This window comes from Diplotaxodon limnothrissa, linkage group LG3 (genome assembly GCF_057381915.1).
Source record: "Diplotaxodon limnothrissa isolate DT_005_m linkage group LG3, D_limnothrissa_male_GT1.1, whole genome shotgun sequence".
In the NCBI taxonomy this organism is placed as follows: domain Eukaryota; kingdom Metazoa; phylum Chordata; class Actinopteri; order Cichliformes; family Cichlidae; genus Diplotaxodon; species Diplotaxodon limnothrissa.
The window spans coordinates 21,581,780-21,607,905 of record NC_140598.1 but is presented as its reverse complement, the minus strand read 5'-3'; the positions used below and the strand labels follow the sequence as shown (position 1 = coordinate 21,607,905).

Below are 26,126 nucleotides of genomic sequence, written 5' to 3'. Positions count from 1 at the left end.
GACTCCCCAAACTAGATTTGAAATTCTATCAAGTTTCTAATCATTACAAGTGATTCATGTTTTTTATCTGTCTGTCTATTGAGTTATATGGAGCTTAATTAAAACATATGAGCTCCAAGCTTGTGTGTTAATAAATGTTTTATATACTCTTCTTTATATATTCTTTATACTAATTTTATAAATATCTTTTTTTAATTCATTGTTTTCGACAGTTAGAAGTTATTAAGTACATAAACTGTTTTTTTATTAATGAAAATAAAAGTAGCTCGTGACTCAAAAAGGAGGAGTTTAAGAGCGAAAAATACACTGAGCCTCAGGATAGCCCAGCTTAAAAATATGAATAATGTTATAACGAAACAATATTTCACAAATAAGTGTAAACACCATGAACAAATGATCCATCGTGGCATTTGATTGACTTTGTCTGATTACCGTATTTCCCGGACTACAAAGCGCACCTGAATATTAGCCGCACAAGCTAAAATCAGGGGAAAATCCTGTTTTGTACATACATTACCACACCTGACTAAAAGCCGCAGGTGTTTCAATGTTGACTTATCATATGTAAGAGAATATGCACAAAGCGAATTGTCAGGAAAGAGATGGCTGTTTGGAGACATCCCTTTTATTAATATTTTGAAAAACAAGTTATGGGTACATATTTGCATAACTTTTTAGGTATATGTACAAGTAGCGGTAATTACAAGTACGAAACATGTACTGTGCTTCATAAATGAGTAACAAATGTAGTACATAACAATAACCTACAGCACACCAGAAAAATAGATTTGGACTACCCATTAGGCTCAGGTGCAGTGACACGGCTTTAACAAGAAGAAAAGTCAGTCATTCACCATCTTTCTCTTCTTCCTGCGCAATAAAACCACCAAAGTCCTCTTCTCCAGTGTCGGATACGAACAGGCTCAGGGTGGCTTCGTCATCCACTCTCAGCTTCTCTCCTTCGTTGTCACTTTCAAAACCAAAGAAATCCTCGTTGTCAGTGTCAGAGTCGAACACCCTCAGAAGGGCCGTGGCGGTGTCCTCCTCTCCATCATGCAGCAGCCAGTAACACTTGCATCCAGCCCTTCGAAATCAGTTGGTGATCGTGGATGTTTTCACACTTTTCCACGCTGTCAGAATCCACTGGTGGAGTTGGGCATAACTTGCTTTTTGCAAGTTTATCGCCGCTCATCATCCACGCCTCGAGCTGAACGCGTAGCGCTACTTTGAAGTTTGTTTTTCGCGCTACTTCGTATGGCACTACGTTGCCTGGCGGATGGACATGTGACCAACACACCACTCTTGAACCCCAATCCTTCCGCCAGGCAACGTAGTGCCGTACAACAGCGGAACAAACAAAACAAATCCGCTCATGGACAATCCATAGAAAAGCCGCACCTGACTAAAAGCCGCAGGGTTCAAAGCTTGTGCAAAAAGTAGCGGCTTATAGCCCGACAATTACGGTATAATGAATTTGAGATCCTCCTACTGTGGAAGTAATGAGTCAGCAAACTGCAAAATGAAAATGAAATCATGTTTAGGCAAAACCTGTTTAAAAAACAAAAAGATCATGGTCTCAAAAGTTGAAGGAAAAACAAATGAAAAAACATTTTGTAAATTATCATGGATTAGAGACCAATACTGGCGAATATCTTTACAGTCCCAAAAGATGTGGAAATGGTTAGCTCCATCTCCCCCACATCTCCAACATTTATCACCTATTCCTCGATATCTTTGTTGAGCAGGGGTAATGAAAAATCTCATAATGCTTTTCCAGCAAAATTCACGCCAAACATTAGACCCAGTGGTAGCCCACTGTATCTTGCATGCGTGAGCCCAACACTTCTCTGTAATTGTCAAATTACCCTCCTTTTCCCACTTCGCTTTAATATACAGAGTGCTGTCGTTTTTACACCGCCGGATGCTGTTATATAATTTAGAAATAATTTTGCTTTGCACTTCAGATTTGGTTAGTAATAAGAATGTTTCTACAAATTGTAATTCGTTTAGGTTCACTTTTAAGTTTTGATTAAAATAATTTCTGATCTGTAGATATCTAAAAAAAATCATCAGATCCCAAGTCATGTTTACTCCTTAAAGATTCAAAGCTTTGAAATGCACCCTTATGGACAAATGAATAATAATTGGTTATACCTTTTGAAATCCAGTTTTTGAATCTATTATCATATTGATTTGGAGTAAAATCTGAATAATATGCACACCATCTTAAAACCTTAGAGGCATTTTCCAAACCACCAATTTTTATTACTTCTTTCCAAGCTGATATCATTATTTGTAGTATAGGTTTATCTGCCATATGTATTTTATTCTGCAATTTTATGTCCGATATTAAAGCTGAAACTGGTATTTCTTTTACTATTGTTCCTTCAACATCTTTCCATCCGGCAGTGTAGTTTGGACAACAGAGACAAATCAGTGGTCTTAACTGAGCTGCACAATAATATTCTCGTAGACAGGGAAGCCCACGACCTCCCTTTTCTTTCTTTAATTGAAGCATTTTATATTTAACTCTAGCTTTTTTCCCATTCCAGATATATTTTGACAATGTTCTATCCCATACCACAAACTGTTTTTGTGGTATGGTAATCTGTAGAGACTGAAACAAATACAGCAGTCGGGGAAGAATATTTAATCTGATTGATTCAATCCTGGAGTGTAGGTCCAGAAATGGAATAGTGTTCCATCTTTGTATATCTGATTTTATGGATTCATTTTGAGGGGCATAGTTGGCATTGAACATTTTTGTGAAGTCACGATGTATTACCACCCCTAAATACCTAATGCTATCTGCATCCCATTTCCATTTATAACGATTCTTAATTTCGACTGGTGGTTCATAATTTAAAGTTAATACCTGCGTTTTATTTATATTGACCTTATATCCCGATAAAGAACCATACTGTGATAGTGCTTCCATGAGATGGGGGAGTGCCTGTGAGGGACAGGTTAATGTTAAAAGTAAGTCGTCAGCAAATAATGCTAATTTCTGTTCCCCTCCTGGCGTTTGTACTCCTGTTATATGCTGACTCTGCCTGATCCACTGACTAAGTGGTTCTATAAACAAAGCAAAAAGCAGCGGTGAAATGCAGCAACCCTGTCGTGTCCCTCGTTCCAGTATAAATGATTCGGTGAGGTCCCCATTGATTTTGATTTTAGCTGTTGGTTTGTTGTATAGCTCTGAGATAATATCAATTATAGATTTATCAAAATTAAACTTCTCAAGCACTTTGTATAAAAAGGACCATCTCACTGAGTCAAACGCCTTCTCGGCATCTAAGCTTAACACTAAGGTCTCTAATTTTTGTTTGTCAACTTGCCGCAATATGTGCAAAACCTTTCTGATGTTGTCCTGGGCCTGCCTATGTTTAATAAAACCCGTTTGGTCATTATGTATTAACCTAGGTAATATCATTTCTAGTCTCTTACAGATAATAGATGTGAACAACTTGTAGTCAATATTCAATACACTGATTGGGCGATAGTTGCTACATTCTAATTTATCTTTTCCTTCTTTTGGTATAATGGAAATTATTGCTTCCCTCCATGAAGGAGGGATAATTTTCTTTTCCATTACCCAATTAAATGTCTTTATCATGGTGGGGATCAAATGATCCTGCATTATTTTATACCATTCAGGGCCGAACCCATCTGGCCCCGCCATTTTCCCTCCCTTTAATCTTTTAATTGCCAAGTAAATTTCTTCTTTAGTTATTGTGGACAACAGCATTTTATTTTGTTCCTCTGTCACACCTTGCAACTTTAGACCTGACAAGAAAATATTGACACTAGAGTTGTTATCTACAGGAGATTGGGAGTAAAGTTTTCTGTAGTAATTCTGGAAGCATAGTTTAATTTTCCCCAGTTCAGTTTCTATTTGTCCATTAAAAGGATTCTTTATTCTATGTATAGTCCTCTCTGCTTGTTGCTTCCTAAGTTTAAGAGACAGAAGTCTTAGTGATTTCCTCCCTACGTCGCATTGCTGTTGTTTAATAAAAACGATTTTCTTTTGTATATCCATCATATTTAAATCATCTATTTTTTTCTTAAGTTTTATTATGTCAGATTTGATATCATCATCCAGCGTCACAGAATGTAGATGTTGTAGCTCTAACAATTTGTCTTCTAATTGACAACGGTTTTCCCACCTAGATTTTTTCAGGTAAGAGGATATACTAATTATTTTTCCTCTAATTACTGCCTTCAATGCAACCCATAATATTCCTGGAGATACCTCCTCATTTTCATTATACTCTAAATAAGTTTCTATTTCCTCTTTCAAACTCTCTTTAATATTTGGATAATTTAAAATGTTTGTATTCAGCCTCCATAAGGTTGATCTATTTTTGCTATTCGGGCAGATCTCAAGATAAACCGGGTTATGATCTGAGATGGTACAAGCGCCTATTTCACAGCTTTTAATTCTAAATAGGTCATTCTTAAACATGACAATATAATATAGCCTAGAATATACGTTGTGCGGAATTGAGAAGTGGGTATACTTTCTGTCATTTGGGTGTAAATCTCTCCACACATCTAGTAGTCCAAAATCGTCCATAAAATGCACCATTCTTCTTCCAATACTCCTCTGATCGTTTTTTGTGCAATGCACCAGTGGATAAACTGAATTCCAACGACAGAAGACTCCTGTATATCCTTCTGGTCGCAAGTAAAAAGCCTCTTACGAGAAGATGGCTTAAGCCTGAACCACCAACGATAGAAGACTGGATACATTCTGTACAAGGGATCTATACAATGGAAAAAGTGTAATTTTCTCTTAAACTTCAGAGGGATACCTTCTACGGAATATGGTCTAAATGGACAGACTATGTTAAGCATATGAGGTGTGATTTTGTGTATGATGTTACAACCCTGAGTACTACGTAAACCTACCTGCCCTGCTGCCTCCTAACCCTAGTTTTTTTTGTTTGTTTGTTTGTTTGTTTGTTGTTGTTTTTTTTTTTGGGGGGGGGGGGATTGTTTTTGTTCTTTTCTTTTCTTTTCTCTTCTTTTTCTGTCTTCTTTATTTTTCAATTATAAGTTAAAATCTGACAGCAAAGAAAATGTAAAAAGGCAAACTACTGTTATGTTCAACAGCTGTCCCAATAAAAGAGATAATAATAAAAAATTTAAAAAAATCAAGTGCTTTTTTTGAACCTTCAGGCGTTTTCTTTTTTGTCCTCTATATTAGAAGTGTTAACATTACAACAATATGAATTGGGACCAATTTAAGAACGCATACATACAGAAACCCATGAAAGTTTAACAGTGTTTAAGAGAGCTCACGAACACTTGATGGACTGACAGTACAAGCTCTTATGAACTTAATAGGAAGACTTCAAAGTGTAAGAAGCAGTGTGTAGATCACTGGTGCTTACACACTTATCTGTAGTTTGTCACTCATCAAGGATTACGAGAGTTACCAATTCTGAGAGAACTGGGTGAGGCAAGGAGAGGGAAGTGACGGGAAATGCCGTAGGTCACATTAGATGCTGGAGAGTTGACAAGAAAAAAAACTCTAAATGTTAGCTCACAAAGCTTCAGTTATAGTATACAATCAATTGACAAATAATAAACCAAATTTGTATAATCATCTCCATCAGCCTGGAGCACAGGGAGGAGAAATTAGACGCTCTCCAAGAATACAACGACTTTACTGACATCCTGGAATCAGTTGATAGGCGATGGTCCAGCTTGGATGCGATGTTGTCCCTGCTGAAGATTTTACACCAGGAATTTAAATCCCCGCGGGAATCTCTGGAATTCAGCCAGAATAAGGTGGAAATGGTCACTGCTAAAAAGTCCTCGCTACGAGACTGAGTTAAGTCTGTAAATGAGAATGTGACCCATCATAATACAGAAAATAAATGCAGGCCTGTAGTATGAGAGAAAACTATGTGTTTTCTGGTATCTCGAGGTCTACTGAAGAGGATGCAGAAGCAACTAATTAAAAGCTGCGCTCGAGTCCATCGTCTCAGACCTAAGAGGGTGCCGGGAGACAGCATCCTGTTGTGGAAAGACCAGCGAAAAGTTGCATCAAGGAGGTGAAAGGATTGGACTTCAGCATAAACCACCATTTCCCTAAAGAGATCCTGGAGCAACGCAATGTCCTGTTCCTAAGTCTTCATTAATAAGGGCTCTACGTGGACGGACAGCTCTATCGTGACCCTGCATCACTCCCTGGTTATATTAACATCACTGCAGATAAGAATCTGAGATGTTGCTTCAGACACCAACTACACTTAAAGAAAATAGTTCTGTAAAAATGAATTCTTGCTGTAGAAAAAGTTGAAAAATATTCAATATTCACAGCTTCACTAAAAGGATATTTGATTAAATATGAAGATTTTGTAACGCTGTTGTACTTTGTATAAAATCAAAGTGAAAAACATGGACGTATTATTATTATTTATAGGTAATTATTAGAGGTGGGAATCACCATACGTCCCACGATACGATATTATCACGATACTTACGCACGTTACGATATTATTGCAATTTTTAAAAATATTTAGCGATATTCAGATTCTGTACATAAAGGTAAACTTTATCAAAATTCATTTATCTAATATCAAAGTCTCACACTCAGTCTTTCTCTCATTTCAGTCAGTTTTATTGTTGACAAACTGAACGGTTTGTATTACAGTCTAGTCCAACTTAACTGAATGCAACCATCTGGTACAATTATAGCTATTCTGAACTATGCAATTTATGAAAACTATGCAGCCCATTCAGCAACTGAAGAATTTGAAAGTAAATTAAAACAAAATATAATTTTACATTAAATAAAATTTTTTTAAACGTAATTAAAATAAAACGTGTCTTAAATTAAAATAAGTAAACTGACATTTGGACAGTGAAGGAATGTCAGGATCCTTTCTCAGAAAAAGGATCAACACGCTCTGAAGTCAGAGCACAAAAACCTTTTTTGTAACAAAATATCGATTTCTGCTGTCCCTGTATCGATACATTATTAGCAAACAAAATATCACAATACTACACAGTATCGATTTTTTCCCCCACATAGCATAACATAGTAATTATGTTATGATTGTACTGCTTTGGCCCACTTTACATCTAATTAGGCTGCATGTTGCCCCGTAAACTAAAACGACTTTGACACCCCTGATATACACTATAATAACCTGACTGGAACATCAGCATCTGTCCTCTGGGAAGCAGGGAAAGCTGCGATGAGGTAAAATTATTTCTTTCTTCTTTTTTTAATGAAAAAAAGAACAAAAACATTCCTGAATTGGAAAAAAAAAAAACATCACCAGTGGTGTTAGTTACGTTCATAGGAGGAGATCGAGATAGAGAGGGATCCAGGGGCAACAACAAGAGACAACATCGACACATTAGAAAGGTATAATAAAGAAAATAAGTGACACCAAGAAAAGAAGCAAAATCTGAAACCACTTCAATTTTATTGACAATACAAAGGCAGAGTGTAGAGTGTGCCAGAAAAGGATATCACATAGAGTCAAAGGAGCTTGCAAAGAAAAGCGTCTGGACTTCTTTAAGTTACTTGAAGACGTTTCATCCGAGAAGCTTCTTCAGTTCTAAGGTCAAATGGTGGAGAGTCCCAGATATAAACCTAGTGGGAGTATCCCCCCACAGAGGGACAAAAGGACCCCCTGATGATCCTCTAATCGCCTGAGCCAAGGTGTGAAAGCAGGTGTGGGTCCCAATCAGAGTTTCGGGTGAGTTCATTGTGAAACTTGGCCCCACGTTATCATGCGAATTCCTGAGATCAGATGGCCCAGGATGTGAGTGGGTGTTAAGGCGTCTGGGAAGGGATCTCAAAACTGGATTATAGATGGCAGAGAGTTGGTGTCACAAACCACCGCCTCTGTTCAAAGATGGTCGCTCACAGTGGACATAGATGGCTTCTTTCACTCCTCTTTCAAACCATCTGTCCTCTCTGTCCAAAATGTGAACATTGGCATCCTCGAAAGAGTGTCCTTTATCCTTCTGACCTTAGAACTGAAGAAGCTTCTCGGATGAGAGGTGAAACGTCTTCAAGTAACTTAAAGAAGTCCAGATGCTTTTCTTTGCAAGCTCCTTTGACTACGATGACTGAGAACCTTCACAGAGATATCACAGAACTCAAACAACCTGCACAGAGACCTGAGAACAGTCCACCCATCAGTGCACTGGGAAGATAAAACACAGTCAAATGAGAGTGATATTAATGAAGGTGCCAGTGTGTCTACTGCAACTTTAGCTGCTGCAGTATCTACAGCATCATGCAGTATACCACCACAACCACCTAAACCAACCCAGAGCTCTATAAGAAAGTTTTTGCAGAGGTCTGTGACCCCAGCAAGACAGAACTTAATTGATAAAGACCTGTCCAAAATGATTGCACTTGATTTCCAACCATTTTAGCTGTGGATGATAAAGGATTCAGGAACTTATTCATGCACTGAATCCTATGTATGTTTTCTTGCATGCAGATTGAGGATAGTTTCTTGCTGATGGTTGAAGTCCCGCATAGTCTTGATGTTTATTTTAGAAAGAACCGCATCTTCCACCAGAACACGATGCTGGATTCGCTCACAGGCCTTTAAAATAGAGACTTTTTTTTTTTTTTTTTTTTTTTTTTTTTTTAATAAATAGGACAGGGGGAATGAATGAGAGAGAGAGGGGGAGAGAAAGAAAGAAAACCCAAGGGGAGAAGAGACGGTGAGAAGGGGGGGGAAGAGAGACAAAAAAAAACAAAACAAAAAAAAAACTCCTGGGTCACCTGTATGGAGAAAAAACAAACAAACAAACAAACAAACAGAGGAGACAGCAAACAACAAAGAGCAACATAATAATAGAGAAAACAAAGCACCATCACAATAAACTAGCTAGTCATAAATATCAGTATTTACTAAGTAATAAACGATATTGTGCAGCACGCAAGATAGACAGCGCACAGTGTGCTTTGAGGCAGCAGCCAAGAAAGCTTTAGTCCGCGTCTGTGAATACCCATGTGTGCATACCTGTGTGGATCAGCATGCTTGCATTCCAAAGGTTTCTCCATGTAATGATCTGCTAGGGAGTGTGGGGGGGCCACAGCCCCGTCCTCCAGGGTGTGAAGCGGGTATGGAGGAGATCAAAACTCCAGACATCCAGAGGCCCCCAGAACACAAGAGACCATGGAAGACCAACAGAGGGGCAGCCGCGCCACTGTTCCAGTAAGAGCTGAGGAGAGTCCCAGATGAGGGCTCACTCAGCAGCCGCGGAGCAGAAGCCAGGGGGGGTTGCAGTGACGCGCCCGTGAGCTCCGCCGGCCCCCAGCTGCGCCTGAGTGACCGAGCCCTAGGCCGAGAGGCCGGGGGCACCCCACCTCCAAAGGGGCCCGAGCGAGCCCCAGGCCCCAGGCCCCGACAAGCGGCCGCCAAGGAGTGAGCCGGTGTGTACCCGGACGCCCACCCCCAGACACAAAGAACCACCAACACACCGACACCTGAGGGAGTCCGCCACCGGCAGGGGAAGTGGTGGTGGGTGGAGATAGGCCTCCAAACCTTGGAGGGCCTGAGGTGTCCCCAGAGAGGTGGCGTCTGATACCCAACCTGACATATAGACACAGACATACAGGCACACACAGACACAAACATCCATTCCCACCCTCATGCTCTCATATGCACTCACTCCACACTCAACCAACGTGGAGACAGACATAAAGAGACGCTGTACACACAATCACACTCCCCAAGCGTACTCTACAAACCGGGTCTAGGTACCCTTGCCCCTGGAGGGGGGAATTGCACCCAGACCCAGGTGGTGTTACCCTTTTCCCTGCGGTGGGGAGAGGCAGACCACCCCGACTCCGCAGCAGCAGGGAGGCCCCACACCCCAGACCGCAGTCGGACGGCCAACTCCTCCTACTAGCCCTCCCGCTCCAGCAGGCCGCAGAGAATGGGGGTGGGAGAAGACTCCAAACCTCCCTCCACCCGCTCATTGTAGTGTTGATGCATATGTGTTCTAAGGTGCAATTAAAACCCAGGAGGGCATGGAGCTACCTGCCAAGGAGCAGCAGGTAAGCGCATAGTCCCTCCTGCTAACCCTCAATGACTAAGTGTATTTAAAATTGAGAGGTGGGCAACGACGTCAGGGGTGAGGTATACACCCTGATGGTGATTTGGACTCCGTGATTGTGCCCACCCCCAAGATCCTATATGTATGTGTAATGAGAGTGTGAATAATGTGAATGTCTAAGTTGTGGGATAAAATTGAGGCAGAGGCAGCCAGAAGGGGACAGGGGGGGGGGGGGGGGGGGGTAGCCTCCTCTGCACCCTGGTGACATACCCCCACTCCAAGGCCCTGCATGTGTGGGTGGTTGTGGAGGAGCGGGAAGAGGGAGGCAGCTGGAGATGGGGAGGGAAGGAAGGGAGGGGCAGGTAACCCCTCCCTGGGGCCAGCTCCCCCGCTGACCCCAGTAGGCACTCCCACCCTCCGCGACCCGCCAGGGAAGGGGGGCCCAGGCCCATCAGACCGGGGCCCAGTGCAGTAGCGCCCCCCGGCTCCACAGAGCCCTGGACAGTCCACCCAACCCCACCACAGAGAAAACTGCACCCACCCCACCAACCACACATCTTCCAGACTACATAAGACGGTAAACGCCCAGGCTGAGATCTTCCTCCACCTCTCCTGTATCTCCCCCTCCTGCAGAGAGTTCCTGAGAGAAGAAAGCTCCTGCCAGATGTGACCATCCCCCCCACCAGTTGAAGAGCCCCCCAGGCGGCTCGATGCACCGGCGGCACCCTGCTCCAGGGCCGGGCCCCCATGCACCCACCCGCCCACAACCCCGGCAACACACCAACCAGGACCCGAGCCCCCGAGGCCCGGCCCGGGCCCCCGCCCAGAGACGGAGCACCCCCAGAACCTCACGCCCATCCCGGACCCACCCAGGGGCAGCCAGGTTGCCAGGTCAGTAACCCACGTCCGTCAGCACAGACCCTCCCCTAGCCCCGCTGCACGCAGCTGCGAGGAAACAGTCACCTGAGAGCCAACAGAGCCCTCAACCGGACGTGACCGCTACCCCGGGTTGAGCCCCCCAAGGAAGATGCCTCCGGGGAACCCCCCGACGCCCTAAGCCTGTCCCTACCCCCTCACCAATCACAACAGTGAAGGTAGGACCAAACTATGACCCCCCACCCCCACTAGGTGATGGAGCTGATAAAAGGGGCCCAGAGCAATTGATCTGATGTGGTGGCAGAGGCTGTGTCAAGACTAATGTAATCTAATAGATAATTTCTATATTGGTTAGAATTAAGATTATTTTTATTTTTCCAGTTCATGAGGACTGTTTTCTTGGCTATGCATAGGGCAGTGAAGATCATATGGGCTATATTCTTTTCTGAAGTGACATTATCTAAGCTGCCCAACAAACACACTAAGGGGGAGGTTGGAATGTTACATTTCAGACATTTTGATAAATCTTCACATATCTCGCGCCAAAACTTTTGCACTGGTGGACAGAACCAAAGAGCGTGGATGTAATTGTCTGGTGTATTGCCTTGACAGTGTGAGCAGTTGTTGGAAGATGTAAAGCCCATCTTGAACATCCGATGACCTGTATAGTGCACTCTATGAAGTATTTTGTATTGTATTAATTGCAGACTGGGATTTTTAATTAATTTAAAAGTTTTTAAGCAAATCTGAGACCAGAAGTTTTGGTCTAGGTTGACTGATAAATCTGCTTCCCACTTTGCAGTAGGAAGGGATATTGATTCATCTAATTTAGAAAGTGTTCTGTATATTTTAGATAATAATTTGGGGGATTTAAGAGTAAGAAAATGTGCCGCACTTAGTGGTGTTTGTAATTCAACTTGACTGAGGTTAAATTTCTTTTTTACTATGGATTTAATTTGTTGATATTCTAAAAACCTTGTCTTGTTGATCCCATATTGTTTAACTAGTCTGTCAAATGGAATAAATTCTGTTCCCTCTAATATATGTTCTAAGTATTTAATTCCTTTGCAACTCCATTCTGGGAAATTAATCATATTATTGTTTTGTAATATGTCAGGGTTATTCCAGATAGGTGTACGTTTGCATGGAATTAATGAAGACTCCGTTATTTTTAGAAACTCCCACCATGCTGTTAGAGAAAAGCTGATGTTGATACTTTTAAAGCATTCATGTCTTTTGATGTTTGAGCTAATAAATGGTAGGTCTGAAATCTCTAGATCCTTGCATAGTGCCTGTTCAACATCTAGCCAGGGCTCAACTAAGAAGGTATGTTTTAACCATTCTGAGATGAACTGAAGCCTGTTGGCTAAGAAGTATTGGTGAAAATTAGGCAGATCTAATCCTCCTCTATCCTTGGTTCTTTGTAGCGTTTTTAAGCTAATACGCGGGGGTTTATCTTTCCAAAGGAATTTGGAAATATATGAATCCAGAGATCTGAACCAATCTTGTGATGGTTTGTTAGGGATCATCAAAAATAAGTAATTTATTTTTGGCAAGATCATCATTTTTATAGTGGCGACCCTTCCCATGAGTGATATGGGTAAAGATTTCCATCTAGTCAGATCGCCTTCTACTTTCTTTAGAAGTGGGATGTGGTTTAGTTTAGTTAAGTCTGAAAGCTTAGGAGAGATATTAATACCTAAATATTTAATATTTCCGGATTGCAGTGGGGCAGAGGAAGAATTATGGAAGGAGCAGTTAATGGGGAGAACTGTAGATTTTGGCCAGTTAATTGAATAATCTGAAACTCTTGAAAACCAGTTTATTAAAGTAATTACCTCAGAGAGGTTGGTTTGTGTGTTTTGCAGAAAAAGCAACACATCATCCGCATAGAGACTGATTTTATGTTCTATGTTCTTACATTTTATGCCCTTAATTGTTGTAGCCTGTCTAAATGCTGCTGCTAGAGGTTCGATAAAAATTGCAAAAAGTGAGGGGGAGAGTGGGCATCCCTGTCTGGTGCCCCTCAGGAGACAGAAGCTGGAGGATGTCTGGTCATTTGTTCTGATACGAGCCGTTGGGGAATTGTATAATATTCTTATCCAGTTTATGAAAGAGTTTCCAAAACCAAATTTGTGTAAAGTTGCGAATAAAAATTTCCAATTAACTCTGTCAAATGCTTTTTCTGCATCTAGAGATAATATTATGGCTTCGATGTTTTTATCGTATGAGTAGTCTATTAAATTAAGTAATCTACGAGTGTTTGTTGAGGAGTGCCGACCTTTTATGAAACCAGTTTGGTCAGGATGAATTAAGAGGGGGGTCATTTTCTCTAATCTCTTTGAGAGAGCTTTGCAGATTATTTTAAGGTCTACATTTAAAAGAGAAATTGGACGATAGCTTGAGGGAAATAAAGGGTCTTTGCCTGGTTTTAGCAGGAGACTAATGTTGGCAGAATTCATATTTGGTGGTAGTCTGCCCTTTTCCTCGATTTCCTGCAACATGCTGTGGAATACTGGTGCCAAAATTGTCCAGAATTCTTTGTAGAATTCTGCAGGGAAGCCGTCTGGACCTGGAGCCTTATTATTGGGCATACTTATCAGGGCTTCCTGGAGTTCACTTGGCGTCAGTGGCGAATCCAATTCCATTGCTTGACTGTCTAGTAATTTTGGAAGAGTTACGTTGTCAAGAAACAGATCAATTTCATTTTTAGATGGGTTTATTTGTGGTGAGTATAAAGTTTCATAGAAATCCCTAAAAATGTTGTTTATTCTTCCAGGATCATATATTGTGTTCCCCGATAAATCTTTAGCAGCACATATAGTTGTTTTTTCTTTATTTATTTTTAGCTGGTTAGCTAGAAATCGACCTGATTTGTTACTGTGTTCAAAATTCTGCAAGCGAAGTCTTTGTATAAGGAATTGTGTTTTTTTATTAATAGTTTCATTTAATTCTAGTTTTGTTTTGCATATTTTGTTCAATGTTTCCTGATCTTGGTGGGACGCGTAGGCTTCTTCTAGTGATTTGATGTTTTTTTCTAATTCCTGAATATTTTTGTTTTCTTCTTTCTTTTTGTGTGATGAGAAAGAAATTATTTTACCTCTCATCACAGCTTTCCCTGCTTCCCATAGAACAGAAGCAGATATTCCGGGAGTGTCATTAAAGTCTAAATATGAAGTCCATTCCTTTTTAAAGTATTTAATAAAGTCTTCATCTTTAAGTAGTGATATATTAAATCTCCAGTTTTTACTTGGCGTAGTATTATTCTTGTGCATTAGTGTTAAAGATACAGGAGCATGATCGCTGACAGCTATAGGATGAATCTCAGTGTCTGAAATGTCACACAGCAGTGAGCTGCTGACCAAAAAATAATCCAGACGAGAGTAAGAGTGATGAACATGCGAGAAAAAAGTATATTCCTTACTGGTGGGGTGAAGAGAGCGCCATGCATCGCAAAGACCAAAGTCGTTCATATACTGTTTGATTATATTTGTGGACTGCCAATTACGCTGAGTTCCTGTTGTGTTGAGCCTATCCATTTCTTCATTTAGTCCAAGGTTGAGGTCACCGCCAAGAATGAGTGTGCAATCAAGGTGTTCAGAGAGTGCACTAAAAAAACCGTGGAAGAATGAGGGTTCATCAACATTTGGACCATATATACTAACAATACATAGTTTTTTGTTCAATATTGATAGTTTAATAATTAGAAATCTACCCTCTGGATCTATAACTGTATCGAGTACTGTAAAATTAACATTTTTATGTATTAAAATTGCTACTCCCCGTTGTCTAGAATTATAACCGGCTGCAAACACGTTAGGAAACTCAGGTGTTTTAAGTTCATTTAAACCTGTGACAGGTTTGTGAGTTTCTTGTAATAAAACAACATCTGCCTGTAGTTTTTTAAGCTGGTTAAATATTTTTAACCTCTTTCCTCTGGTGCCAGCTCCATTTACATTCCATGTGACAAACCTCAGCATGCCCTTAATTGTGCGTGTATGTTTAATGATGTATGCTGGGTGTTTCGTTTAGACAGGTGGAGAGAATATGGAAACATCCCTTGTTTGTAAATAGAAAGAGAAAAAGAAGTGTGGTGAGAGACTCCATAAGTCTGACTATGTGTGTGAATATTCACTAATATGAACAAGCGTGGCTTGCTTATGTGTCCTGCAAGTCTGTGCGTGCTGTGAGGCTGTTGTGAATGTGCTGCCGTTGAGCTGATGTGTTTGCGTGATCGTGTTGTGAAAATATGGAGAAATAGAGGGTGTTGTTTGTAGGTGAGTGGGGAAGTAGGTGACCACAGCAGTGAAAGACAAGAGAAAGAAAGAAACCACATGAACTGTGAGCGACAACAAAAAAAAAAAGGAAACGAAACGGAAACATTCCAATTAAAGCAATGACGGAGGGTGACGGTGTTATATCTGCTATGACATCCTACTGATATTACTAGGTTAAACACATTTTAAAGGAGAAAGTGTGAATGAATAAGAAAAGAGTGTAGCGGGTTCTTATCTGGAGTGCAGTCAGTATAACCACGGTGTGGTGCCGGGGTCGCGGTACAGCTGTCCGTCCACTAAAATAGAGACTTTCTCTGGACTGTTGTGAGTACCCTGAGGTGAGCATAACCACAAGTGTTTAGTTTAACTGTTGCTCCGAGTGCTGATGTCACGTTGTGCGGGTCCCTAGCACTTGGTCATCTTTACTCTCTGTATAAGAGCAGCATCAACGAGGTCATCCCTGTCAGTGTGGCAGTAGAGGGTGTTGTCCCAGTGGGTCTTGTACAGCTGGTTAAACTATTGTGGCTGCTTGTCATGCCCCTCCACACTGAAGGACCTTGTTCCTCTGCTCAGCGGTAAGTGATAATTTGTCCTCTATCAGGCTAATCTCCACAAACACAGAGCAGAACATTTCCAGCTTTTCAAATCCAGGATGGCTTTTGTACTGCAGGCATCTTCCTGTAAAATGAATCCCATACAAACTTGGTCGGTAAATATATAAACAATTGTCTTTGTTTTCAGACAAGCAGTGTGTGTTTTAATCCTTGCTTTAATGTAAAAATGTTGTCCCTCATATAAAAAGTAAACCTAGCTACTCACACAGACTGGAGGGTGAACAGTGGAGGTTATAATTGGTGAGTGTAATGTGGGGAAGGACAGCATGCAGCACAGTGTCACATACCTCCTCGTCACTCTGCAATGTTTCACCGGGATCATCTGGCTCGGGTTGCTCAGGCTGAACCACCTCCTCCTCAGAACCAGGTCCATCACTGACGATGTCCTACAGAGAGAAAATTACAGTCTCCTCTGCTCTGGCTGAACAAGTACTCCAGTCTGAGTAATTCAGTGGATGTGAGATCAGCTGGGCCACAGATGTTTACTTCTACAGGTTCTCCAAACAGCTGCTGACAGCAAGTGTTGAGGCAATTGATCAGTGCTGCAGAGTAAATCCTTTACCACCAAATACAGCATCTGAGCTCCTCCTTCCACCTTGCAAAGCCACTTATCAGTGAGGACCTGAAAACAACAATAATAATGGAAATGTCAATGACATGACTACAAGTGTAATTTGTCACAAGTATACAGATTACAGCCGTGTACCTGAAATCATGTTAGGAAGTTATTCGTGAAAACCTTCCAGGCTGTTGCTTCCACGCAGACATTTTTAATCGGGAACATCCACGTTGTTTTTTCTTGTGGTACCCACCCTGTACATGTTTGTGTCTGCTGGGTCCTGAATGCACTCCAGGTGTCACTGCTGTGCTGCCCTCAACAATGACACCTGGAAATAAACAGACAAACTTTATGTGATCTTCAGTTTGTCACAATTTAAATTCTTGTTTTAATAACCTTCTGGAATGAGGACTTTCCTACCAGGTGTTTTGAACAGACTCACTCCACCCTCATCCAGCCCAGCTGGAACTTTCAGCTCCTCAATAACCAAATGGATGATCCGAAATGTTTCCTCGGGCGTCAGTGTGACCCTCCGCACATGCTGTTTTACCTGTCCCTGGAAATGTACAGGCAGACAACTGCAGACACAGACTGCATTGTTACTGGGTCCTTTGCTCTGGCGACCCTTATAAGCAGCTCGAGGTCTTCGCGGTTTTAAGGCAGCAGCGCCCCAGCTAGTGCAGACTTAAATGCTGAGTACTTTGCATGAGACTCTGTACGGATGGCTGCGTCAAACCAGGGGATCCAGTGAAAGATGTCCAGACACACAACCATCCCACAGTCCACCCGAGGCTGAAACAAGGCCTCTACTACTGATGGTCCCTTTGCACGACAACAAGCATCCAAAATGTTGGGAACAGGCTGATTGGCCAAGTGAAACCTCTCAATGACTCCACATCACATTGGTTCCAGCTTGTCAAAGGACTCCTCACAGGTTAGCACAAAGTGCGATTCATGTGATTCTCTTTATCTGCCGGTTCTGTCTCTCAGAAGGCGTGCAACATTCTTATCCACACCACGCCTGCAAGGACTCTCACAATTAAGATCTTGATGTTAAATTGAGTGAGCGATTGAAAAATTAAAAAAAACTTAAAGCTTTTAAAATACACATGAACATGATGGTCATTTTACTCACTTGCTAGTCAAGATGGCAGGGAACATGGCTTGATGTCCCTCACTGAGCTGTGATTAAATTCCTGAACTCCAGGCGAGCCACCAACCCTCCTCTGCCACTTCTGCCTTTGTCCATGGCCCGCAGCACAGGACCTCAGTAAGCATCATGCACCAGTTGGACACATCACAGGTGTGACGTACCTTAAGTATATAAGGAAAAAGAGGGAAAATGTAAATATGAATCCAGGATAGGGGTTTTACTGTTTACATTGGAGTAAAATATTAATGTGAAATTACACGGTGGTGATAGCCAGACTTATATAGGTGAACCTCCTCACACTCATCAGCTTGAGGATACTTCTAGGAGCACTTTCACACTCCAACAGAGTGCCACAAAAAATATGCGGCTGTGAAAAAAAGAGCTGTACACTGATCACAGCACCTCAGGATAGGGATGCAACGATACCAATTTTTTCAAACCGATACGATACTTGGATCTGAGTACTTGCCGATACAGAGTACAAAAATCGATACTTCTACCACACACACACACAAATACAATTAATTGGAAGACAGGTTTTATTATATTCCATGCCGATAAAAAATAAAATCTTAATAAAAATGACCACAAAAAATTTTCAAGTGGAAAATAAGCACTTCTGTTAAATTATTGCAGAGTCTCCACATTGTAATTTTACAAAATATCACTGAATTATTGGCACTGTCTCGAGCTTTCAGAATAATAAATAAACACTTCTGTTTGGAATAAAAGAAATACAAATAAGGTTTGAGAATAAAATAAACTTTTAAATTGTTGCAGAGTGTCCATATTGTAAACAAACAAACAAAATAACGAAAGTATTTGGCGTCCGTTGTGCCGTCGCGCACACATTGCTTGTCTTTACCTCTTCAGAAAGTTTTGGCACCACTATCTCCCTGATGTATGGGCGGTTGGGAATTTCATATCGCAGCTCGAGTATGCTGAGAAGATGGTGCAATCCTATGTTTTCAGCGATAAAATGAGTCAGAGCCTCTGTTATTTTAACTGCCCGTGGATTCTCTCTTGACATTTTTCATTGCTTTTCCAAAACCTGAGTTAAAGTTGGCTGTTCCGGTCCACACTGCTGACATTTTGTTTAGCCTAGCTACAGCAGCCTCCAGTTTCTCTTTTTTATCTGGAGCCGTCAGTCTCACTCCCCTAACCCTGTGCCTGTTTAGCGCGGGATGTCCCCCTAGTGGCCAATCTAAAAAACGACAACAAAAATGACAAGCCACCCTCTGATTAATGAAATAAGTTGGTATCGGTTAACTTTTACGAGTATGAGTACACACACATTTTACAGTATCGGTGCATCCCTACCTCAGGAGGTTCTGGTGGGTAAAAACAAATGTGATGTGATTTCATCACCCGTCGCCTCTTTAACACAACAGTAGTGTCCTTGTATGTCTGAACAGGGGTGAACAGCCCTCTGTCAGTGTCCTTTTTAAGCCAGGAAAAGTCACCAGATGGGATATATCAGGATTTTCCCAGAGACACGCCCATCCCTCTGTCTCCACTTGAAACACACACAGAAAACATAGAATACAACACACACATACAAATGCTCTAACTGAAATTGTTTGGATTTCAAATAAACAGCACTTACAGGTGAGTGACTCAAAGGTAATTGTATGGCATGATCATGACCCTGGGATGCAGGTGACTCACTCAGTCAAACTGTGTCATGTTTTTGGACCGTACAGCAGCCTCTGTGGACTCAAAATTATTTTGATGTGACTGTACAGTGGTCTCAAACTCCTTGGACAGGAAAGCTGAGGTCTGCCCAGTTCCCCGCTTGTCAGACTTCACTCCAGGACGAGGAGTGTTGGGACTTTAGTACATCTATAAATGGGATGAACAAGTAGTTTTGTAATTACGATTACTTTGTAGAAAAAGGTGGTTCCCCATCTCTCCGTTTCTTTGTGGGTTTGTCAGTAGTGATGGGACGTTCTGTATCGAGGCTTCGAAGCGTGTGTCGAGTAATGGAGGGGGCGTTTCCGCGAAGCGCGTATCGAGGCTTGCTTCATTTATGGGAGGAGCTGAAAATGATGACGTCCGAAGCCTCGCTGCCCGGCTGTACCACGTGACTGGTTCAGGAAGCAGTTCGAACTTTGCCGCAAATGATCATTTTCCATACTGCCAGCATAAATATACACAGTATACTGCCATCACTACAATATAGGTGTTTTACACACTCCTTTTGTTGTTGACATTTACAGGCTGTGTGCAAAATGCCACACTCTTCAAATTCATGCCAACTAATATTTTTACGTCCAGTAGGTGTCCTACTAGAGCAAATGAAGCTTCATGAAGCTTCGCGTTGGGGTGAACCAATTGGATGAAAAGCTTCAGTGCTTCATGAGGCTTCATCTGCCCATCACTATTTGTCAGCTCCGTTCTGCGCCTGTCAAGTATGCTGGAATCATGCATACCGTCAGCAATATCATCGTGAATGTTACACACTTAAAGAAAGTTTACAACGAGCAACATATGCTGACAATAGCCATTCTCAGGTAAATGAGTATTAATGGTTTAGTAATCCTGCCTAGTATGATATTAAATATATGATACACTTACTACTTCATATATCCGACATCGTTTGTAACGAGCCACCGAAGCGGTGCCTTTTCATATTGTCCTAATGGCACCACCAGCTCTCCCAGACACTGCTGACGTGAAGGCGCGTGGATACAATCTGCTCGGAGAAGCTTCTCTGCGTGAGTCAACGCAGTGATTTGGCTGAGCAGCTCCAGTGGAGGTTTGGAGAAGACCATACTTCCCACAGTAACGTGCCTCTTTGGTTGTCTTAAGTAGGGCCGAGTGACGACGTGCATCGGGATTAACAACGCGAATTGCTGGTGTCGCCACTGAAAAGACTAGAAATGGCAGTAATAGGTTAGATATTGGCCATGACGTAAAGGGTTGAATGAGCTTTTCATCCTGGTGTCATTTCAGCTAAATCCAGATCCAAATATCTTAAAGTGGATAACTTACTGTAAAGATAAACGAAAAGCGACTTTCCAAACATAGCGGAGGTGCCGTTGTTGTTTTCTGGTGACGCAACTTCCGTCGACAGACGATTGGTAGTCTACAGTGGGCCAGCTCTCCTATTGGTCCACAGTCTGCGGGCGGGGTGAGCCCTTCTAATAATCAGAAGAAAGTTTGAAAGAAAAACTGCCAAACAGCTGCAACACTGAGTCATGCTTTATTTTCTGAACTTCACAAAATGTTTAATTTTTGACCTGCGGTGACAGTCTGCGCTCTGCTGTCACACTCACACATTTATAAGAGGAAGTTGAATGAAGCTCCGCCCCCCCCCCACGTGTTTAACACGCAACAAACCAGGAAACTGGCTTTTTTTTTTTTATTTAACAAACAATGAGTATACAACATACGAACAGATGAAGTATACAAAACAACAGAACATTAACACAAAAAGCCAAGGGTAAAAGAAAAAGGTAACAGTTATAAGAATACACGCAAAAATTCACATACATATATTGTTTTGAGAGCCTTTTTGTTGGTGGAGTCTGATATTGATTGTATGTACATTTCCACATCCTTAAAATAATGACAGAAATATGGTGTTTTGTTAGTAAACTTAAATTTATGGATAAAAAATTTAGCTAAAAGTATTAACAAATTTATCATATAAAAACATTTATCATACTTCTTGGGGAACTTAAAGAAACAGAATAAAACATTTTCCCATCGTAAAGAAAACTCCCTTAAAATATGGACAATAACAAACCTGCTAAATTCCTTCCAGAATCTCTGTGTAAAAGAACAGTACCAAAAAAGATGTGTCACAGTTTCTGGATGATCCCCACAGAAAGTACAATTAGTATTAATGTCCCTTTTAAATTTTACCATGTAGTGACTGGCTGGATAACATTTATGTAGAATTTTAAATGAGACTTCTTTTACCTTATTTACAATCAAATATTTATGGGGACCATCCAGACTGTCTTCCACTTGATATCTGGAACATATCGGTTCCAATAAGATATTATATATGGGAGAGAGACGATATCTTCTTGGAATAAACTACGTATTCTCTTATTGCTGTTACCAAGTTCCTGTGAAAAGCAGATTTTTCCTATTGGTGACTCAGCTGGATCAGGGAGAGTGACTGAGGCAGATATTGAGCTGTCAGTGTTTTTATATAATATTAAAGTCAATGAGGGTATGGCACCAAGCACCATTGAGAATTCCTGAACACTCATTGGAAAATTATATAGTGCAATAAAGTCGTTGTAAGTAAGTAGTTGTCCCTCTTTATTAACCAGCTGAGCCACCAATAGGATCCCATTTTGGACCCAAGTTTCCAGGAAAAGTGATTAATTTTTATATCTCTTTTGTTCCAGATGAGGTATTTGTGAGGTGAGAAGTTGTGTTTATAAATGAGGGTCCACGCTAAGAGGACCTGCTTATATAAAGTTTTTTTTTTTTTTCGAGCGTCGTTCCAGACCATACTCCATACCACTTGGTGGCGGTAATGCACCTTTCAATTGTTTGCCAACCGCCAGTACAACTGTAAGAAAGAAGAAGAAGAAACTGGCCGTTCTTTGTCCTCAGTGCAGAGAGACGCACAGACGATCAGACTGAGCTCAGACCAAACTAGCAGCTTCCTCTGAGTGAGTCCAGCTACAGGAGAGAAAAGTGGAAAACTCCAACACTGCTGCTTCAAGCTGCTGACGCTCCACACACTGAATGTGAGTTTGAGCAAAAACACGACTCAAAGCAAGTTTCAGTGAAGGTGGTAGAGGAGGGAGGGGAACCAGGACTGACTGTACTTCCTGTCTGCTGTTTTCAGCTTCACTCACAGACTCAATGGCTTCCAGCTCAGAGGAGGCTCTCTGCTGTCCGGTCTGTCAGGAGGTCTTCAGAGATCCTGTTCTTCTGTCATGTAGCCACAGCTTCTGTAAAGACTGTCTGAAGAGATGGTGGAGAGAGAAAGGGGAACGTGAGTGTCCAGTTTGTAAGGAAATATCTTCAAAGAAGCATCCACCTTTAAACCGAGCTTTAAAGAACCTGTGTGAGTCGTTCTTACAGGAGAGAGCTTCAGAGGATCTCTGCAGTCTGCACTCTGAGAAACTCAAACTCTTCTGTCTGGACCATCAGCAGCCAGTGTGTGTCGTCTGCAGAGACTCAGAAAAACACACCAATCACAGATTCAGACCCATCGATGAAGCTGCACAACAACACAAGAAGGAACTTCAGGAAACTCTGGAGCCCTTAAAGAAGAAGTTAAAGGTTTGTGAAGAAGTTCAAGTGAAGTTTGATCAAACAGCAGAACACATTAAGGTCCAGGCCCGACACACAGAGAGGCAGATTAAGGAGCAGTTTAAGAAGCTTCACCAGTTTCTAGCAGAGGAAGAGGAGGCCAGGCTGGCTGCACTGAGGGAGGAAGAGGAGCAGAAGAGTGGGATGATGAAGGAGAAGATGGAGGCTCTGAGCAGAGAGATAGCAGCTCTTTCAGACACAGTCAGAGCCACAGAGGAGGAGCTGAGAGCTGAAGACGTCTCATTCCTGCACAACTACAAGGCTGCAGTGGAAAGAGTCCAGCGCTGCCCCCTGCTGGATGATCCACAGCTGCCCTCAGGAGCTCTGATAGACCAGGCCAAACACCTGGGCAACCTGACCTTCAACATCTGGAACAACATGAAGGACATGGTCTCCTACACTCCTCTCATTCTGGACCCAAACACTGCAAATCCAAACCTCATCCTGTCTGAAGATCTGACCAGTGTGAGACGAGGAGGAGAGAAGCAGCAGCTTCCTGATAATCCAGAGAGGTTTGATCATTCCTGCTGTGTCCTGGGCTCTGAGGGCTTTAACTCAGGGAGTCACAGCTGGGATGTTGAGGTTGGAGACAGTATACAGTGGGCACTGGGTGTATTTGCAGAGTCTGGGCAGAGGAAGGGAGTCATAGGGTCTGTTTTATGGAGAATAGGGTGCAGTGCAAGTAAATACTACACACTTTCACCATCAGCTATCACTGATCTCTCAGTCCAGAAGAAGCTCCAGAGGATCAGAGTGAATCTGGACTGGAACAGAGGACAGCTGACGTTCTCTGATCCTGATACTAACACACACATACACACCTTCACACACACTTTCACTCACAGGATGTTTCCATACATTAACACTTACGATAAAGCTAAAGTGTTGCCTTTGAAGGTTCAGTGTGAGTGGGGCAGATGAGTTGAGGATGATTATATTTCTAATGTTGTTCCCTGTCACTGTTAGACCTCTGCCTCACCACTACATATTTCAAATACAACGAAGGCTTCTACAGACAAAAACATGGCTGTGCCATGGGCTCCCCCGTGTCACCTATTGTAGCAACCTTTACATGGAGGAAGTGGAAAGAAAGGCTCTTGGCTCTTTCAAAGGAAGAGTACCCAGCCACTGGTACAGATATGTGGACGACACCTGGGTCAAAAATCAAGACACAAGAAGTGGAATCCTTCACTGCGCACATTAACGCTGTGGATAAAAACATCAAGTTCACCAGGGAAGACACAAAGGACAACTGTTTGCCTTTCCTGGACTGCGCCGTGCACATTGAAGAGAACGGCAACCTCAACATCGAAGTTTACCGGAAGCCCACACATACGGACCAGTACCTCCTGTTTGACTCCCATCACCCTCTGGAACACAAACTTGGAGTAATTAGGACCCTACACCACCGGGCAGAACATGTTCCCTCTCAACCTGAAGGAAAAAAGAAGGAACACACACATGTAAAGGAAGCACTTAAAACATGTGGTTATCCTAACTGGGCGTTTATAAAGTCAGCATAGATGCACAGGAAAGAAGACCAGACACCAGCGAGGGAGGATAAGAAGGACAGACGCAACAACATTGTCATCCCCTATGTAGCCGGTGTATCAGAAAAACTCAGGAGAGTTTTCTCCAAGCACGACATCCCAGCAACACGCTCAGACAAAAACTGGTTCACCCGAAAGATAAAACGCCAAAACACAGACTTAACAATGTGGTGTATGCTGTACAGTGCAGTGAGGAATGCCCAGACCTCTACATTGGAGAGACCAAACAGCCACTTCACAAGCGCATGGCACAACACAGAAGAGCCACCTCCACAGGACAAGACTCAGCAGTCCATCTGCATCTTAAGGATAAAGGACACTCTTTCAAGGATGCCAACGTTCACATTTTGGACAGCGAGGACAGATGGTTTGAAAGAGGAGTGAAAGAAGCCATCTATGTCCACTGTGAGCGACCATCTTTGAACAGAGGCGGGGGTTTACGACACCAACTCTCTGCCATCTATAATCCAGTTTTGAGATTCCTTCCCAGACGCCTTAACGCCCACTCACATCCTGGGCCATCTGATCTCAGGAATTCGCATGATAGGCTGGGGCCAGGTTTCACAATGAGCTCACCCGAAACCCTGGCTGATTGTGACCCACACCCGCTTTCATACCTTGGCTCATGTGATTAGGTAGAGGATCATCAGAAGGTCCTTTGTCCCTCTTAGTGGGTGGGACACTCCCACAGGGTTTTAATCTGGGACTCTCCACCATTTGGCCTTAGAACTGAAGAAGCTTCTTGGATGAGAGGTGAAACGTCTTCAAGCAACTCAAAGAAGTCCAGACGCTTTTTTTCTTTCCAACAGCTTCAATTCCTGTCAGTCAGTTGAAGCTGTTAAACTGCAGCTGTCCTCCTGCTGCCTCGTTGTTCCAAAGCTCTTTGTTTCTCTTTTAGTTTCACTGTTTCTTTCTGTTTCTGCTGTCCACCTTTTCACATGGAAAATCATTTCACTGTTTCTCACTGAATGACTCCCCAAACTAGATTTGAAATTCTATCAAGTTTCTAATCATTACAAGTGATTCATGTTTCTATTTGATGTGTGAACTATTAAGCTTTAGTAAGCTATTATTAAGTTCTTATTTCATCATTTATAAAGCATTAATTCTCCTTACTGTTCATTTCTAAATGTTTATTCTTGATTAATACAGCCCCATATAACATGTTCATTGTATCATTTTTAAATAAGTGATAAAGTATTTAGATGCACATCTAGCTCATGTCTGTGTGTTAATAAATGTGTTATAAATGCTTATTTTAAAATATAATTTTGTAATTCATTGTTTGCCACAGTTACAAGTTATTAAGCATTTTTTTGTGACCTCATCTAAAGTGAAGTGTAATTTTGCCTTAAACTGTTTTTATAGTTGACTCAAAAAGTCTCACATGTCTTCACAACAGAAAAATGTCACAAAGCACAAAGAGATGCAAAACATTCAAATATTCTTTTGCCAGATTGAAACAAAGCCCACCTGAGGTTTGCAGGAGAAGAGACTTAAACTCCTCCTACAAACTCAGTCTGAGTTTGTAGGAGGAGTTTAAGAGCGAAAGATGCACTGAGCCTCAGGATAGCCCAGCTTAAAGATAAAATATAAATAATGTTAATACGAAACAATATTTCACAAATAAGTGTAAACACCATAAACAAATTGTCCATCATGGCTGATAATGCAGGAGTTTGTAATAGTTGATCCCACTTTCCTCTGGATTGTAGTCTGTTAGCTTTAGTCAGACAAGACAGCATCCAGTCAGGTTCAGTTTCA

The 26,126-nt window shown here is 41.8% G+C and overlaps 1 protein-coding gene, 1 long non-coding RNA gene and 1 pseudogene across 2 annotated transcripts; 2 read left to right on the top strand and 1 right to left on the bottom strand.

The window, feature by feature from the left end:
• Positions 1 to 15,508: 15,508 nt before the first annotated feature.
• Positions 15,509 to 20,573, bottom strand: LOC146634911 (uncharacterized). Its single transcript, XR_014904986.1, has 8 exons — positions 20,521 to 20,573; positions 20,104 to 20,402; positions 19,133 to 19,368; positions 18,847 to 19,042; positions 17,509 to 17,687; positions 16,521 to 17,403; positions 16,102 to 16,436; positions 15,509 to 15,878 (listed from the first exon to the last, which is right to left on the bottom strand). It is a non-coding gene; the product is annotated as an uncharacterized LOC146634911 (long non-coding RNA).
• Positions 20,574 to 22,359: 1,786 nt separating this feature from the next.
• On the top strand, positions 22,360 to 23,772 carry LOC146634910 (nuclear factor 7, brain-like). The gene has a single exon (XM_085342829.1). It carries the CDS (start codon positions 22,360 to 22,362, stop codon positions 23,731 to 23,733), a length of 1,374 nt encoding a protein of 457 aa, XP_085198955.1. The 3' UTR covers positions 23,734 to 23,772.
• LOC146634909 (uncharacterized) lies at positions 23,760 to 24,997 on the top strand (annotated as a pseudogene).
• The last annotated feature ends 1,129 nt before the right edge of the window (positions 24,998 to 26,126 follow it).

What these genes read in the sequence shown, in the direction of transcription:
- LOC146634910 (XM_085342829.1), top strand. Translation starts at nt 22,360, where the DNA reads ATGGCTTCCAGCTCAGAGGAGGCTCTCTGCTGTCCGGTCTGTCAGGAG.